Raw genomic sequence first — 18,427 nt, 5'->3', positions numbered from 1 at the left:
TCTCAGGCGGTAACTCAGAAACATCTTCGGGGAAAACCTCCAGGAAGTCCCTCACCACCAGAATATACTCCGGCTCAACCACATTTTCTGCATCCATCAAAAACATCACCATAAAAGCCTTGACGTTTACCGTGTTCTCCCATGCACCTTGGCTCATAAGTCTTGGAACCTCTACAATTGTTGCCCCGAAGATCAAGGTCTTCTCCCTACAGTTCAGCAACACATGGTTGGCAGCAAGCCAATCTGTACTGAATAAAGGTCAACACGGTCCTACTGGTTGGTAAAGGAAACCGAGTACCTATTCAGTATAATAGGTCGGATACCCTTCGTCAGGATTAAAAGGTAATTAACCTAATTAAGGGTAATAATTAAAATATTATTTAAATTAAGAAAAGGGCCAAAAGTCAAGGCTGACTCAGCAGGCCCATTAGCCCATTGTAATGCCTATAAAAAAAAGGTAAGAAATGCAGGTAAAAGGTTGACTTATCTTTATTAAATAGCATTTATTGCTCAGAACCGAATCCTGACTTCAGCATCGGAGTGCCTTTTGCAGGTTCCCTTCCACGTCAACAGCAGTTAGAGAAACGTCAGCACGTCCACCGTGGGGCACGATTAGCCTCATTTTTTAGAATTAAACATAGCACTAACGAGAAGCCAGCAGGAAGGAACCTCTCGGCAACAAATGAAGGGTGTCACACCAGAGGAACCGATACCTGAAGTGGTGATGCAAGGAGGAACAGATGAGAGCATTTTAACTGTACTGAGGCAGCTTAGGGTAGAAATGACGGAAATGAAGAAGGAACGAGAGAGGGATGCATTGGAGCTTTCGGCTCTAAGAAGGGAAAATGCTAACCTAAGAGAAGAGATAAGGACACACATCCCCTCCCAAACTACACCCATCATCCGGGATCAGGAGGAATCCTCGGTGTTGTAAGAAAGGTCAAAACAAGTTTATCAATCTGTAGCCAAAAATGACCGAGATGATCTAGCGAACCAAAGCCCATTCGTTCACCATATTCTGGAAGCTAAGCTGCCTGATAATTGGAGAGGATTGGCAATAGACAAGTATGATGGTACATCTGATCTTGGAGAACATATGGATGTCTTTATAACCCAAGTCGGTCTGTACACAGAAAATGATGCTTTATGGTGTAGAATTTTTCCCACTTCACTCCGAGGGCCTGCACTCAGTTGGTTCACCCGACTCTCCCCTTTGTCCATCGACTCTTTTGCAACTCTCACAAGACGTTTCAACTTGCAGTTTGCCACAAGTCAACCTCATCCCTTAACATCTCTGGCCCTAGTCAATATTCGCCAAGAAAAGGGAGAACCACTTAGAGCATTCATGGAACGCTTTGGCAAAGCGACTTTTTTAATCCATAACTTGGAACCAGTGGTGGCTATACACCACCTCACAATAGCCTTAAAGCCAGGACCTTTTGTTAATAGCATCTGCAAAAAACCCCCCGTGGACCTAGACGAGTTAAGGAGTCGGGTTGCAAAGTATATGCAGATGGAAGAATTATCCGAATACCGAAACCAGGTACAAATAGACCAAGGGTCCAATTCAAAAAATACAGACAGGAGAGAAGCTTTCAAGGCTAGGCAGGGAAACGAGAGAAGAAATGAACTTGAAAGGCCGCCCCGGGGACCTAAGTATCCTTCCTACACTACGCTCAACACTAACCGGTCTAGAGTACTTGATCAGGCGTTGGCCATAGAAATATTGAGAATGCCTAGACGCGCCAACACTCCTCCTCAGGAAGATAAAAGTAAGTCTTGTCGATACCATCAGAACAGGGGTCACACTACCGAGGAGTGCAGCGCGCTGAAAGACAAAATTGAAGAATTAATCAAGGAAGGACATTTAAAAGATTTTGTACAGACAAATTCCATGGGGCAACCTAACAGAGGAAGAGACTGTTACCCTGAACCACCAAAGAGGTCTGACGACAAAAAATTTGAACGACATAGGAGCAGGTCCAGGGAACTCCCAACTAAAAGATATGATAAGCGAAAGAAGTATCCCAAAAGGGTCATTAACACCATAGCTGGAGGGTTCGCCGGTGGAGGACCTACCCATTCAGCCAAAAAGAGGCATCTCAGACATGTCCGTTCTGTTAATAATGTTTCATTGGGCAGCAAAATCCGGATCCCACCTATTACGTTCATTGACAATGACTTTCAAGGAGTCGATCCGGTGCAGGATGATCCCATGGTCATTAGTGTAGACATTCTTAATTGCACTGTTTGGAAAACACTAATTGACCAAGGGAGCTCGGCTGACATCTTGTATTGGAATATGTTTAAGCAATTAGGCATCTCTGAAGAAGAGATCAGAGAATATCACGAACTGTTAGTCAGTTTTTCTGGGGAACGAGTAGAGCCTAGGGGATGTATATTGACTTGTATACCTCGTTTGGATCAGAACATGAGGAAAAACGTATAAAAATTACTTATCTTGTAGTACATGCGAACACCTTCTATAATATACTACTCGGCAGACCATCCCTGAATAAATTGAAGGCCATAGTATCCACTCCGCACTTGGCCATGAAGTTTCCATCTGAAAGAGGCCGAATCGTTACAGTCCATGCTGATCAGAAAACAGCCAGAGAATGCTACTTCGCAAGCTTACGTATTAGACCCTTTCATGGGAATAGTCGAGATGTCAATATTGTATCTCCTCGGTTGGGAGAGGACTTAGATGTTGAACTTGATCCCAGAATGGATAAGGGATATTGGGTTGAGCCTAATGAAAACAAGCAACCTTTCCAACTTGGAGCAAAACTAGAACAAGTTGCTTATTTAGGAGTCGGTTTGAATGCATAAGAAAAGCAAATTTTTCAGGAAATGCTGCTAAATAACGCCGATTTGTTTGCTTGGACAGCCTCGGACATGCCTGGCATCGATCCAACATTTCTTTGTCAACACTTATCGGTCTACAAGGGGCCAAACCAATAGCTCAAAAGAAGAGAAAAATTGGTAGCGATAGAGCAAAGGCAGTAGAAGAAGAAACCGGCAAGCTACTACAGGCAAGCTTTATCTGAGAAGTCAGGTATTCAACATGGTTAGCCAACGTCGTCATGGTTAAAAAAGCCAACGGCAAATGGCGAATGTGCAAGGACTTCACGGACCTCAACAAAGCATGCCCAAAGGATGCATACCCCCTACCAAACATTGATACCCTGGTCGATGGTGCAGCCGGTCACAGAATACAGAGTTTTTTGGATGCTTATTCTGGATATAATCAAATATGAATGTATCCCTGGATGAGGAGAAAACGACATTCATCACAAATTCAGCAAATTTTTGTTACCGAGTGATGCCGTTCGGTTTGAAGAATGCAGGGGCAACATACCAGCGAATAATGAACAAAATTTTCGAGAAGCAAGTGGGTAAATGCATGGAGGTGTATGTGGATGACATGGTGATTAAATCCCTCGCATTGAAGCAACATCTTGACCACTTGAAGGAGGTATTCGGTGAAGCTAGGAAGCATGGTATGAGGTTCAATCCTGAAAAATGCACATTTGGTGTAGCTGGCGGTAAATTCTTGGGTTTCATGTTGTCCGAAAGGGGGATTGAGGCAAACCCCGATAAATGTAAAGCCATGATCGACATGGCCAGCCCTCAGAATGTCAAGGACGTTCAACGACTTGCCGGGCGGATTGTAGCCCTCGCTAGATTCTTGCCAATAATGGCAGAAAGGTCTCGGCCTTTCATTGAATTATTGAAGAAATCCTAAAAATTTGCTTGGTCCAACGAATGTGAGGACGCCTTCGTCCAATATAAACACGTGCTAGCAGCGCCACCTGTGTTAACAAAACCAAAAACTGATCAGGAAATGATTGTTTATTTGGCCGTGTCCGATAACGCCATTAGTTCGGTTTTACTTCAAGAAACACCTGAACCGGCTCCCGTATATTTCATCAGCAGAACACTTCAAGGTCCTGAATCCTAGTATCAATTAATGGAGAAAGTGGTACTTGCCCTAGTCCACACAGCTCGTCGGTTAAGACACTACTTTCAGAGTCATCGGAGGGTGGTACGTACAGATTGTCCAATGGCCAAAATTTTAAGGAAACCAGAATTGGCTGGTCAATTGGTAGCATGGACAATTGAACTATCTCAATTTGACATTCATTTTGAGAACCGACGCCCCTTTAAAGCTCAGGTGTTAGCCTACTTCGTCAATGAATTCACTGTACAATGACATACTACTTCAGACATGTGGAATTTGCACGTTGATGGATCATCAAACCGACTAGGTAGTGGAGCTGGGGTCATTCTTGAAGGGCCGAACACATTTTCCATTGAACAATCCATTCGGTTTTGATTCAAGGAATCCAATAATCAAGCCAAATATGAGGCTTTACTTGCCGATTTCAGACTAGCGAAGGAGATGGGAGTTAAACGTATTACTGGTTGGAGTGATTCAAAAATTGTGACCGAACAGGTTAACGATACATATCAGGTTAGAGACTCGGTTATGCTTAAATATTACCAAGAAATCAAGAGAATAAAAGATGAGTTTGAGGAGGTATGTGTTCGGTACACGCCAAGAAACATGAACGAACGAGCCGACAAGCTAGCTAGGCTGGCTAGCCAACGGAAACCAGGGCAGTTGCAAAGTGTGGTTCACCAAGAAATCCTCCAACCCAGTATCGCCAAACAAGAATGCATGGACATAGAAAATTCATCTCATAATTGGATGACCTCACTCATCCAGTACCTCACCGATGGCAGCTTACCAAAGGATACAACTTCAACTAAGAAAATAAAAACACATGCAGCTAAATACCTTCTTCTCAGCAAAGACTTGTACAGAAGAGGAATTTCAACCCCTATGCTTAAATTCCTAGACAACGACCAAGCTAACTACGTCATGAGGAAAATCCATGAAGGTATTTGTGGTACCCATTCGGGAGGACGAACTATGGCAGCAAAAATACTTAGAGCCGGATACTACATGGTCCTGCCAACAACATGGTCCTCACCTACACCAATTGGGGAATGGACCTCCTCGGTCCTTTTCCTTTAGCAAAAAGGCAATGTAAATTTCTCATGGTCGCTATGGATTACTTCACCAAATGGATCGAAGCCGAACCCCTTGCCACCATCACGGCCAACAATGTACAGAAATTCACTTGGGGGGCTAGTGTACTGAATAAAGGTCAACACGGTCCTACTGGTTGGTAAAGGAAACTGAGTACCTATTCGGCATAATAGGTCAGATACCCTTCGTCAAGATTAAAAGGTAATTAACCTAATTAAGGGTAATAATTAAAATATTATTTAAATTAAGAAAAGGGCCAAAAGTCAAGGCTGACTCAGCAGGCCCATTAGCCCATTGTAATGCCTATAAAAAGAAGGTAAGAAATGCAGGTAAAAGGTTGACTTATCTTTATTAAATAGCATTTATTGCTCAGAACCGAATCCTGACTTCAGCATCGGAGTGCCTTTTGCAGGTTCCCTTCCACGTCAACAGCAGTTAGAGAAACGTCAGCACCGCAAAGCAGAGACTTGAAGACCCATGTTATCTTGACAGGAACACAATCCATTCCCAGAATCACATCCAATTGAGAAAGAGGTAAACAAATCAAGTCCACCTCGAACTCCCTACCGTGTACCATCATTGCACACTCCAAACACACCCATGAAGTCACAACCAGCTTACCTGTAGGGGTAGTCACCACAACATTACATGGCAATTCAGTCACATACAAGTTCAAAATCTTCACACAGTCCACAGATATAAAAGAGTGCGTAGCACCCGAATCAAACAGTACATCAAGCAATCGACCCTTAATAATGCATTTACCTCAGATCAGCTCCTCTGACTGTGAAGCCTCTGCCCCACTCATAGCAAAGACTCGACTAGGAATACTTGGCTTCTGCCCCGAACTTGGCCCCGTACTTCCTCTTGATTCCGATCTCTGAGCTACACTTGCACTACCGCTTCTCTTAGCGGCCCAGCACTCATTGGCAATGTGCCCCAACTTCCCACAGTTGTTGCAAGTCATCCTCGGCTGTGGGCAATCCTTCACCATGTGTGGCCCACCACACCTGAAGCACTTGAGCGGCCCTCTAAAAGAACTCGATCCAGAACCACTTCCACTACTCCTCTCTTGAGATGAACTCCCTCAAGACTGAGAGCTGTTCGAACCCGAATACGGTCCCCTTGAGAACCTAGGGGGTCTTCTATCTTGCCTCACAGGGCCGGCTCCCCTAGTGTCCACTATCTTCCCTCTTGAGTTAGCTTCAAAGATTCTGCTCTTGCTCACCAGAGTAGGCAAGTCTGTCAATTGAAACACACTGACTGCAGCCTGGATGTCTGGCCTCAATCCATGCTCAAACTGAGCACACAGATCCTCCTCTCCATTACCATGCTGATAGTGAGGTCAGTACTTCATCAACTCTTTGAACTTAGCCGCATACTCCCCAACAGTCATACTTCCTTGCTTCAGCTCAAGGAACTCCCTAGCTTTCTGCTTCCTTAGGTCCCGGGGAAAGTAGTTCCCAAGGAAGATGGTCTTGAATGTCTCCCATTGGATGTAGCCATCCTCTTGTGGCAGAGTCTGACCGGCAAACATCCACCAGTCCTCAGCCTCCCCACACAGCAAATAGGTGGCATAGGCAACCTTGTTCTCCTCACGGCACCCCATAGCATTGAAGATCTTCTCCACATCAGCCACCCACCTTTGAGCTCCTTCGGGGTTGAACCCACCCTCAAACTTTAGAGGATCATGCTTAGTGAAGGCAGATAACCCTCTATACTCAGCCGACTCCCCGCCTTGATTATGCACCATGGCTTCCAGAATCTGAGTCATGCGCTCTATGAGGTCATTGGTGCCTCTAGCTCCTCTACCTCTACCTTTACCTTTACCAGACATATTCTAAGCTACACAATTTAACACTCATAGTCCAGCACATCAAATCAATAATACATTTATAATTCAGGCAAACAAAACAATCAACACTTATCTTGGACGCCTGATACCCCAGTCTGGTTTTGATGAACTGCTCTAATACCAAAATTGTAACACTTTAAATTTAATTTCAATAAATAAAGAATTTCACAAATTTTTAAAATAATAAAATTCTTATTTTCAATCCAAGTTCATTAAACATTGCAAATACAGAAAGGGTTTACAAATTATATCGAACAATTACTACAGGACTTATTTCAAATGCAACAGTTTTCAAAATAATATTCTAAGCCCTATAGTAGTTCCATCCACCCCTTCACTGAGCCCGGCGCTGATCGTCTTGATTACTTGAAAAATGAATGTAAGGATGAGTACTCTACACCACCAAAACACACAAGTGGGCATAGAGTCTCACCTCCAAATACAATTCAATACATTTATGCATAACCAAACACAAACAACATTATCATTCAAAATCGATGCACACATGGCACCAACCGGATTTCACATTCATTAAACACAATTAACAACATTCCCATGCATATGCACGCCAGTCATATTCACATTGACACTATGATCACAGATTTACACTATGAATAGTCGCCAGTTATCTCCACCTCACGGATACCACGTGGACAGTCACGGGTTGCTCAGCAAAGGTAATGCTCAGAGGTCTAGTCAGGAAGAGAGTGTGTGGCCTGTGGTGCACCTGTTCCACAGTCGGTGTCAGCACCACTCCCTCTTCCCCAAGGTATTTCTACTGTCTTCATCTCCCACACCCCTAGTGTATCGCTGAACCATTCACAACATATTACAACAGCGTTGCACGCCCTAGTCACACACATTTCGATATACGGCACATAGCCCACAATTAACAGTTCACGGCACTAGGCCCATATTTCATTTTCACAGCACACACAGCACATAGCTCGCAATTCATTCAAGACACACGGCCCCTAGCCTATTTCCATTTATATTACACGACCCTCGGGCCCACATTTTCACACAATATGCCAGAGGTCAGACACCTCCAGACTCAACCCAATTCGTACAATTCATCAATACACATAAAAGAATAGGGTAGAGCTCCCCTTACCTTGGATTGAAGACCCACATCTGAACTCAACCACGGAAATGCTCCCCACACAATTTTCGCCCTGCACACATGTAAGAATTAAATGAGAACCCCAAAAATCACCCAAAATTAGAGAAAGGGAAGGAAAATCGAAACCCTAACCATTTAAAACTCACCTCCAAGCATTCTCCACACGAATCTGAGCTACAATCTCACTCCCGAACAGCTTTGGAGGCAATTAATCGGTGAAAACGGGTTTTGGGTTGAGAGGATTGAAGAGAATTGGGAGGAAATTTAAGAAATGAACCTCAAATCCCTAAACCACTTTTTAAAAGCCCTCTGATTGCGACACTCTCGCTACAGCAAGATATTCTCCCCTCGCTGCAGCAACACGCCCTCTCGCTATAGCGGAAAAACCAAAGAAAACTGCACTCTGGTTTCTGCAGAATCTCGCTACGGCGAGACCCTCTCGCTACAGCGAGACTGCACCCAGAAATGCACCCCAGACTGTCACTCTCCCGCTACAGCGAGAAGGCGATAGTTCTGGTCTTTCCTCCCAGGGCCCTCTCGCTGCAGCGAGAACAGCCCAGTATCTCGCCCTGCACTCAGCCCAACCAATCATACATATACACATATATACATACACATAAACATCATTTTCCAATACATCAACATATACGAAAATACCTTTATTTTTATACAATTGTCAATAATTAAGATTACAAAATTCGGGGCGTTACAAGTTAAAAGTACACGGCCATGTACTTTGACCGTGTACATTTTTTGTCTCTAAAAATTGCCCTTGAAAGCTTTTTTGAAAAGTACACGGTCATGTACACAGCTATGTACCTTGACCGTGTACATCTCTGGTTTTCATGATGCACTTCAATTGACGTGACTACTAAGATACACGCTCATATACACGGGCGTGTGCTTGCCCGTGTATATCTCTGACTCTAATTATGTGCTTAATTGATGCAACCAGTGAGATACACGCTCATGTACACAAGCGTGTACTTGCCCATGTATATCTCTGGTTCGTTTCTTACTTCAATTCCCAATATTCTTTAAGCTCTCACTTCTTGATCCTTTTTCCTAAAATATAAATAAAATGTACTCAAAAATTGATTATCATTCATGAATTACATTTTAGGATCAAGTATTGAAGTCATTTATCAAGGGGTGAGTATAAACATTCATAAATAATGTCATAAGGCAATACTTATGCTTAAATGAACAAAAAATCAATCAACAAACCAATCAACCATTTCAATGTCTTTCGTTTATTATTTCTCCATGGAGTAATTAATTAATTATCTAACACTATAAACTCTAAGTTGAAGATTGAGAGTTATGTGTCTGTAGTCCGGCTAGTGTCATAGTTACATCTTCTTCCTTTATCAGAGACAAAACATAAGTGCACATTTTGTTTTATTGTCATTAACAGCAGCCTTCACTCAAACCAATCATGGTATGCTCTAGTCCTGTTAGGATATGTTAGCAAAATTCTCACTATCTACGACACAAGTTAGTCACTCTTGGTCTCCTGTAGTTCTTGGGCACTCTTTTATCCTTTATGGTCACACCAATACTATTTGCTCATTACTTGGACTGTAGCATATTCAACAACTTTCCTTGTGAATTAATTTATATTCACAATCACGAACAATTTTACAACCATTATCTTGTTTAACAGGTATATTATCACAACTCTAAAATAAGAAAACAATCAATTCTATGTGTAACACCCTACATTTCTCCATCTTAATTATATTAAGTTTATAAAATTTAGAAAGAACAATCAATCTTTTCCTTATAATAGTTAATCAAAATTTCCAAAGATAAAAACTTTTCATCACAGTTAATTTGTATAATGACAGATTTAAGAAAATAAACTACATGATATATATTACAGAGTAATATTTACATATCATTATCCAGAATATATCAAAGTTTATAGTAGTTCATACTCCTTCTCACATACTGAGGACCTGAAACTAATCATCTGTATCACGTCAGCTCTTAATTTCGGCCATGTCTTCAGCGGTTAATCCATCATCCTCTCCAAGATAGGCGTCACCAGAATCTGTCACCATTTCTATACTAGGGAATCTCTCAAGTGTATAACTATTAGGTTTTTCTAACAAATCGTGATCATGATAAGTAAATACATTATTCATGATCCGAGAAGGCCTTTCTATTCTCTGGTATAAATAAAAACTAAGATTGATGAATTTGACCACCGGTTGGAAAATCAAAAGGAACTACATAATTATAAACTACTTCTAATGTGTACTCCTCATCATTTACAAAATATACTCTAAAATGTAAATGTACAACACGTCTATATTCCCTAAATACATAATTTAATCTACAACTAGCATAAACATATATTATATCAATCTGCATGGGATGTGTTGTCATCTTTACTACCTATTGAGTGATGTAAGGGTGAACAACTATTCTATTTCAAACATAACACAATTGCACCATATCACTTATCACAATAATGATAAATATGCAAAAATCATCACTTCATATCACATATCAATTATTCTCTTCCTAACACACAAATTCACACAATTGCATTATATTCTTATTGTTTCATTTCCAAATATGAACTTTCAATGCACTGTGATCACAGTCATTCAATGCCTCTAGCAATTCTCGAGGTCTTACTCAATCATATAAATAATTGCTGGTTAGCTCATGTAATGCAGATACAATGTATGCAATCACGAGCCCCTTAGCACAGTCATAGTCAAGAGTCTAGTCAAGAAACAATTGTGAGGCCATATGGCTCATTCGCACTCAACAATAATATGTGCACAAATATAAATGTTGCTCACTACCCTACATTTCTCTAAGATTTCCTTATCGTCTCTGGACTATATACCCCCAGTATATCTCTGTAACTATTTACACCAATCATTCAACTTTCTTATTCATTTACCAATTCCATTCCAAAATCGTGCTTAACAGCACTTCCTAACCAATCTCATATCTCCAACTCATGGTCTCAATACCCACATTATTCAATAAATCATCGATGATTTGTTCATCATATTCAAATATTTCTCAACATTAAAGTCATATCACATTCAATATCTCGAGATTTTACTCAATCATATAAATAGTTGCTGGTTAGCTCATGTAATGCAGATACAATGTATGCAATCACGAGCCCCTTAGCACAGTCACAGTCAAGAGTCTAGTCGAGAAACAATTGTGAGGCCATGTGGCTCATTCGCACTCAACAATAATATGTGCACAAACATAAATGTTGCTCACCACTTACATTTCTCTAAGATTTCCTTATCGTCTCTGGACTATATACCCCTAGTATATCTCTGTCAACATTTACACCAATCATTCAACTTTCTTATTCATTTACCAATTCCATTCCAAAATCGTGCTTAACAGCACTTCCTAACCAATCTCATATCTCCAACTCATGGTCTCAATACCCACATTATTCAATAAATCATCGATGATTTGTTCATCATATTCAAATATTTCTCAACATCAAAGTCATATCACATTCAATATATTCATCACATATAATCAAAACTAGTTTAATCATAACATCATCCTAGCTTATCATACATTTCATATTTACATAGTAAAATTGTCAAGTTTGTAATTTATTATTGAGTAATCTATAATGTTTTCTACTTGTTAAATGTTAATTAAAGGATTATTTAGTATTGGAATAAATTTAGATAGAGTTTAAAATTATTTTTAAAAAAAATGTGAACAGTAAATCCGACGTGAACAGGAAATTTGGCGTGAACAGTACTCAATTTTTTTTTTAAATTTTGCATATAAATAGAGCGCCTTACACGAAATTTTTATTCTTTATACTTTTCAAAGGTTCTAGAGAGAGCTAAGGCCATATACTACCATTTTTTCTCATACTATATCATCTTAAACTTATATTTCTCTTCAGATCTAGGATCATATGTTCATTCTAAGCGATTCAAAGTAAGTTTCTTTAGGTTTGAATCTAGATTTACCGTCTATTTCTCTTCATCTCAAATTTCTTATAGGTATCTTATGGTTTTTAGGATAAACTTTGATTTTGGAGCAAAATCTTTGATTAAATCTTTGAGAAATCCTTGTCTTCAGGTAAAGGGGGCTCTACTTTACATTTTGTTATGTATATTACTTGAGCACACAAGTCCTCTTCTCCATCTTCATGCTGTTAATGAGGCCATTACTTCATCAACTCTTGGAATTTCGTATCATACTCTTCCACCATCATGCTTCCTTGCTTCAGCTCAAGGAATTTTTTGCCTTCTCCTTCTTCAAATCCCGGGGAAAGTAATTACCTAGGAAGATTGCTTTAAAAGTCTCCCACTGAATGTAGCCACCCTCGTGTGGCAACGTCTGACTGGCAAACCTCCACCAGTCTTCCGCCTCTCCACATAGCATGTAAGTGGCGTAGTTCACCTTGTGCTCCTCTCGGCACCCCATTGCGTGGAAGATCTTCTCCACGCTAGCCAACCACCTCTGGACTCCCTCAGGGTCAAATCCTCCCTCAAACTTTGGAGGATTGTGCCTAGTGAAAGTAGACAACCCTCGGTACTCAGCCAGCTCCCTGCCTTGGTTATGCACAAGGTCTCTAGAATTTGAGCCATACACTCCATGAGATTATTGGTGGCTCCAGCTCCTCTTCCTCTGCTAGCCATTCTAATCTAAGCTAGCAAACAATTCAACAAACCACACTAAACTCATTAGGTCAATAGCAACATTTATGAATCAGGTAATCAAAATATATCAACACTCAACTTGGACGCTTCTGCCCGATACCCCAGTCTAATTTGGATGAACTGCTTTGATACCAAAATTGTAACACCTTAAATTTAATTTTGAAATAAAAATTTCACAAAATGAGGATAATAAAATTTTTATTTAAATATATTTTCCCAACACGTATTTTCATCAAAGTGTTTTAAAATAATAAGGGTTTACAAATTTGTATCAAGTAACTGCTATAGGACTAATTCAATTACATAATTTCAAAATAAATAGTCTAAGTCCTGTAGTAGTATCATCCATTCCTTCACTGAACCCGGTGCTAATCGTCTTAACCACCTAAAAAATAAATGTAAGGATGAGTACTCTACACTATCCAACACACACAAGCAAGCATAGAGTCTCAACCATGCACATTTCACATATTTTCTAACACAGTTTAAATCAAGTATTCACAACCACAATTAACATTTCATTTCAATTCACATACTGGTGTCTCACTGCACCATCACACAATTGATGAACAGCAACATGTGCTCACTGCACACTAGCCACGCTCACTGTGGCACTATGATCACAATTTCACACCATGGATGGTCGCTTGTAACCCTCACTTCACGGATACAACGTGTGCGGTCACGGAGAAGAGTGTGTGGCCTGTGGTGCACCCACGCTCACTGTTGGTGTCACCACCACCTATTCTTTTCCAAGGTATTTGTTGTTCGCAATCTAACACTAGCAAGTGCACTAGGATTGCAGCAAGTGATGAGTAATTTAAGATCAGAATATCGTCTCCACAGGGAATTTAGGTTTCAAGTACCACTTCACAGAATTATAACCATTTGAGCCATACGAATTTTTGAAGGAGATTTGTAACATATAACAGCAATAAACCAAAGCAATTAAAGCAAAGAACTTGCAGAGAAACAAAGTATAAGATTTGTGATGAAATGAAATAGCAATGAAGGATAGTTAGGAATTTACTTCACAAGAATATCAATATCAATCCAATTAAATCCTCTGAACATTCAAGCAATTGAATAATTGACAATCAGTTTCACATATATCTAGCCAAAGGTTAATTCCTTAACTCATTGACCCTAACAATCCACTAAACCTCCCTAATCCCTTAGGTGAGATTCAATTTCAGGTTGCATTAAGAATTAGAACTATAAGATTGCAGAATTAGGTCTCCTTATCCCTAAGAAATCCCTAAACGCTGGTTGCCAATTCAGATCAGAGCAAACAATCCAATTCCCATTGGTAAAGATTCCTCTTGATTAATCAAATGAATTTCCATTCAGAGATTGCATGAAAAGCAGAATTAACAACTCAATTAATCCAAGAACTTAAAGTTCAGAAGATAAAGTCGAATCAATACATCAATTCGAGTTCCATAAACCCCTAACTATGGGAAATTAAGCACACATTGCAACAAAAACAGAGAAAGAAGAAGAAGAAGATGAAGAAGAATGCAGAGCAGCCATGGCCACGAGCTCCAATCCGATCCCTCTTCTTGGAGCTTCAAGCTTCGACCCCAGTCTTTTCTCCACTCTCTCTCAACGAGAATCTAACTAACAAAACAGAAAATGAGCAACCGATCCCGGTTTTCGCGCTTCAATCATGTATATATAGAAACCCCACTTCTGCGTGTTGTCACTTTTCTTCACAAGAGTAACCACGCAGAAGCTTTATGTAGTGCGCGTGTTCACTTTCAAGAGCAAGAGTAACCACGCGCAACTTGCAGAGTTGAAGGCTTCTCTGGAACATTCACTTTTATTCAGAATAGTGGCAACGCAGGAGGTCAAGGGCTGCGCGTGATCACTTTCGTGAGTAATAGTAACCACGCACAAGCTGTCCTGATACAAGTGCCTCTGGAACGCTCACTTTCGCTGGCGAAAGTGACAACGCGCAGCTCCTCAGGAATAGAGTCTTCTCTGGAACGTTCACTTTCGCTGGCGAAAGTGATAACGCACACTGGCAACGCTCACTCTTGTAACTAAAAGTGATTACGCACAGGCTCCTCTTCTCATTTAGGCTCTAGAATGATCACTTTCACTAACAATAGTGATCACGCCCAGCCTACATCCCATAATTCTTGTATTTTGGAGTCCAACATTGCCGTTCTTCCTCTTCCTTTCCATTGATGATCCATTTCCATGACTTTTGCTCAGATTATTCCTTCAAAAACAAGATAAATTCCTTAAGAACTAAGCATAAATTCTATAAATGCGAAAATAACTACAAATTGAAATAAAACTTTCAATCATTCTCTTTTTCTGAGTTTTTCTGCTTTCTTCATATATTTTCCTTATTAAATGAGCTAGAATTATGCTAAAATATCAGTAAAAATATGGATTCATCAGTATTTCTACCGCCACCCATCTTTCATATCCCCAGTGTATCGCTGAACCATTCATAGCTTCCAGCACATTCACAACCACATTTAACATGCCATTCACACACATTTTCAACTACATTCTCAATTACATCACAACATTCATGTCCATACACGGCACGTATGCCCACTTTCATTTGTATTACACTCAAATATCAAATCCCTTCACAACTAAATTGCTACATCACACACATTATACTCAATATCCATCCCAATCAAATCAATTCCATTAAAAGATACATCTTCCTACATTTCAATCATCCATATTACAACACACAACCAATTAACGGAGTTCAAGCACAAAATAAGATGGGGTGGAATCTCCTCTTACCTCAAATCAAAGACCCACACACAAAATCAACAAAGAATGTGCTCTCCACATGAATTGTCCTAAACACATGGAAGAATCCCATGAGAACCAAGAAAAACTGAGAAATAGAGAATGAGGAAGAGAAACTAAAACCCTAACCATTAACACTTACCTTCAAACGCCCCAAACATGATTCCAACCTTCAATCTAGCTTCCAAATGGCCTTGGAGGCAATTTAATCAGTAAGAATGGGTTTCGGATTGAGAGAATCACAGAAGAAGGGAAGAAAATGTAAAATAATCCATTCCCTCAAACCCTAACCCTTCAAATACCCCTTTAGTCGCGACACTCTCGCTACAGCGAGATATTCTTGCTACAGCGAGATATTCTTGCTACAGCGAAGGCAACGACATTCCTCTTGCTATAGCAAAAATCTCAGAGGAAACTGCATTCTAGTTTCTACAAAATCTCACTATAACGAGACTGCACCCAGAAATGTACCCCTCACTACAGCGAGGGACCTCTCACTACAGTCAGAATGCGACAGTTTCATGCTCTTCTCTCAGGGTCTTCTCGCTACAGCAAGACCCCTCTCACTACAATGCAAACACCCCAGTACTACACACTTAACCTATATATTCCATTAATCCACAAGTCCACACTCATCCTTTAATCACATTATACAAACATACACATATCTTCACGTATTTACAGACATATTCTAGCCACCATTCAATACTCATTATCATCATATAATTCAAACACACGACACATAATAATCCACATATATTTATATTAATAATTTAAACTATTATTATTACAAAATTTGGGGCGTTATATATAGAGTTTAGAGACGATGTGAAAATTTGGAAGAAATGTAGGATGGTGACATTTTCGTATGTGTACACATTCTTAATGAGAGTGAATGCGTCTATGATGTAATGAGTTGTTATAGAATATATATATTACCGATATCTTATTTTTGTGATTGATATTATTATGTTATATTTTATCCTATGATTATACTTATGTTGTGATATTAATCATTGAGATCATGTTATGTTCAATGACAAGGTAGATGTTCATTCTTACTAAATGTTTCAAAGAATAAAGATAATGCCACCACAAAGGCAAATTAGATTAGTAGACTATCTTGTATACTATAAAATGAATTATGTATTTAGAAAATATCAGCAATTTTGTCATTTTATGTTTAGTATATACTGTGATGATGAATTACGTTGTATATGGACAGTAGAAATAAATGTAGATTATGGTGTCCCATTTTATTATCCTGTAAATAGTAGGATTCGACACACTCTTAGTATTTATATTTACTTAAGAACTATTAGGCCTTCGAGAGTTATAGATAATGTTTACACTTTTCACAATCATGACTTTCTTGAAAGACCTACCCGATATAGTTTTGAGCAGATCACGGGTGTTAAGGTCGTGGAAGATGCCGGTGATCTCTATCTCGAAGAAGACAAGGATCTGACTCCAGATGAGCTAGCTGAGATAGAAAGTTGGCATGGTGATGACAACTAGGACTGGGTCCTCAGTATTTTGGGTATGGATTGTAACTACCTTTAGGGCTTAGTTTTATTTTGATTATGTAATTAATTGTTCTAAATATTATAGCTTTTTGATTAAATATTTGTAAATTATTATACTGTTTATATATATATTCCCAAAGTGGTTCAGTACAATGTAGTTATTAAGTTACAATTTATCATTTTTCTCGTTTTATTACCTTAATTAACTTACAAAAGGATTTATTCATGGAAAGTTTAAATATTCTCACATTTTCATATTACATATTTTTTATGGAAATATATTTCATCCTTCCGTTTCCACATAAAATATTATATATTTTACAAATGAAATTAAGGATGTCACAAAAGATGATAGAAAAATATTACTACAAATAAAATAATTTACACATGATTTTTATTGACTAGGAAAAGACATATGATGGCACCAAGAGAAGTGCTATGAAAGACTTTAGAAAAGAAAGTGGTTTGTGTAACATATATTTAGTCTATACAAGACATGTATGAGGAAGTAACTACATGTATGAACTTCTGGATGAGTATATAAGGACTTCTCAATTGGAATAGGTTTACATCAAAACTTCACTTTGAATTGTTGTGTAATCTAGTCTTAAATGTACTTACAAAAGACTTACAAAAGATTATCCCTCAATCCATGTTCTTTGCAAATGATATAGAATTAATTAAGGATTTGAACTTAAGTTATGGAGAGAGACTTTAGAATCTAGTGGTTTTTTCTTTAGTAGAAGTAAGGCAAACTATATATTAAGTTTAGAAAAAGAAAAATAAGATAAGGATCATGCGTTGAAAGTTAAAATTGAAGATGATATTATAGTATAAGTTTCTAATTTCATATTTAGAATCGATTATACAAAATAATAGAGAAATTAATGAAGATATTACTCACAAAATACAAATTGAGTGATTAAAATGGAGAAAGGCACCAGGAGTTATTTTTTACTGTAAAATGCATATCAAGTTAAAAGAAAAGTTTTACTGCATTGCAATACAACAAACTATTCTTTATGATAATGAATGCTAAGGTTTAAAGGAACAACACGTGAAAGTAGTAGAAATGAGAATACAAAGATGGATAAGTAGATATACGAGAGAATATTATAATAGCATCTATAGTGAAAAGAATGACTGAAAATCATCTAAGATAGTTTAATCATACGCAAATAGCTTTAAAAGCGCCAATAAAAACAGTGAATTGTATATCTCTTAATCGAATAAAGAAATAAGATTTGATTATTATTATTTATCATGGCAAAATTAAAGCGCTCCAAAGGGCCTTTAAGTTGAATTTTTCTATTGTTATTTAAGAATTAAGAGCTTATTTAGAAAAATTTATAGGCAATTTAAATAAACAATATGACACACATTAGCTCTTTTTATCTT

General features: G+C 38.8%; 2 protein-coding genes across 2 annotated transcripts; one reads left to right on the top strand and one right to left on the bottom strand.

The window, feature by feature from the left end:
• Positions 1-682: 682 nt before the first annotated feature.
• LOC113855410 lies at positions 683-3,260 on the top strand. Its single transcript, XM_027487047.1, has 5 exons — positions 683-930; positions 1,048-1,772; positions 1,875-2,443; positions 2,527-2,818; positions 3,076-3,260. Exons 1-5 carry the CDS (start codon positions 683-685, stop codon positions 3,258-3,260), a joined length of 2,019 nt encoding a protein of 672 aa, XP_027342848.1.
• A 2,886-nt stretch (positions 3,261-6,146) lies between these two features.
• Positions 6,147-6,896, bottom strand: LOC113855400. The gene is made up of 2 exons (XM_027487035.1): positions 6,435-6,896; positions 6,147-6,392 (listed from the first exon to the last, which is right to left on the bottom strand). The coding sequence occupies exons 1-2, from the start codon at positions 6,894-6,896 to the stop codon at positions 6,147-6,149; spliced, it is 708 nt and encodes a 235-aa protein (XP_027342836.1).
• Between the last annotated feature and the right edge of the window lie 11,531 nt (positions 6,897-18,427).

Source organism: Abrus precatorius, unplaced genomic scaffold (genome assembly GCF_003935025.1).
Source record: "Abrus precatorius isolate BTA unplaced genomic scaffold, Abrus_2018 Scaffold1, whole genome shotgun sequence".
Lineage (NCBI taxonomy): Eukaryota > Viridiplantae > Streptophyta > Magnoliopsida > Fabales > Fabaceae > Abrus > Abrus precatorius.
This window is presented reverse-complemented; position numbering and strand designations above follow the sequence as displayed.

Coding starts and splice junctions, on each gene's coding strand:
- LOC113855410 (XM_027487047.1), top strand. CDS start 683: ATGAAGGGTGTCACACCAGAGGAACCGATACCTGAAGTGGTGATGCAA. Junction 1,773..1,874: donor TCCTCCTCAGGAAGATAAAA/GTAAGTCTTGTC, acceptor GACATTTAAAAG/ATTTTGTACAGACAAATTCC. Junction 2,819..3,075: donor AGTTGCTTATTTAGGAGTCG/GTTTGAATGCAT, acceptor CAACATGGTTAG/CCAACGTCGTCATGGTTAAA.
- LOC113855400 (XM_027487035.1), bottom strand. CDS start 6,896: ATGTCTGGTAAAGGTAAAGGTAGAGGTAGAGGAGCTAGAGGCACCAAT. Junction 6,393..6,434: donor TGACTGTTGGGGAGTATGCG/GCTAAGTTCAAA, acceptor CCTCACTATCAG/CATGGTAATGGAGAGGAGGA.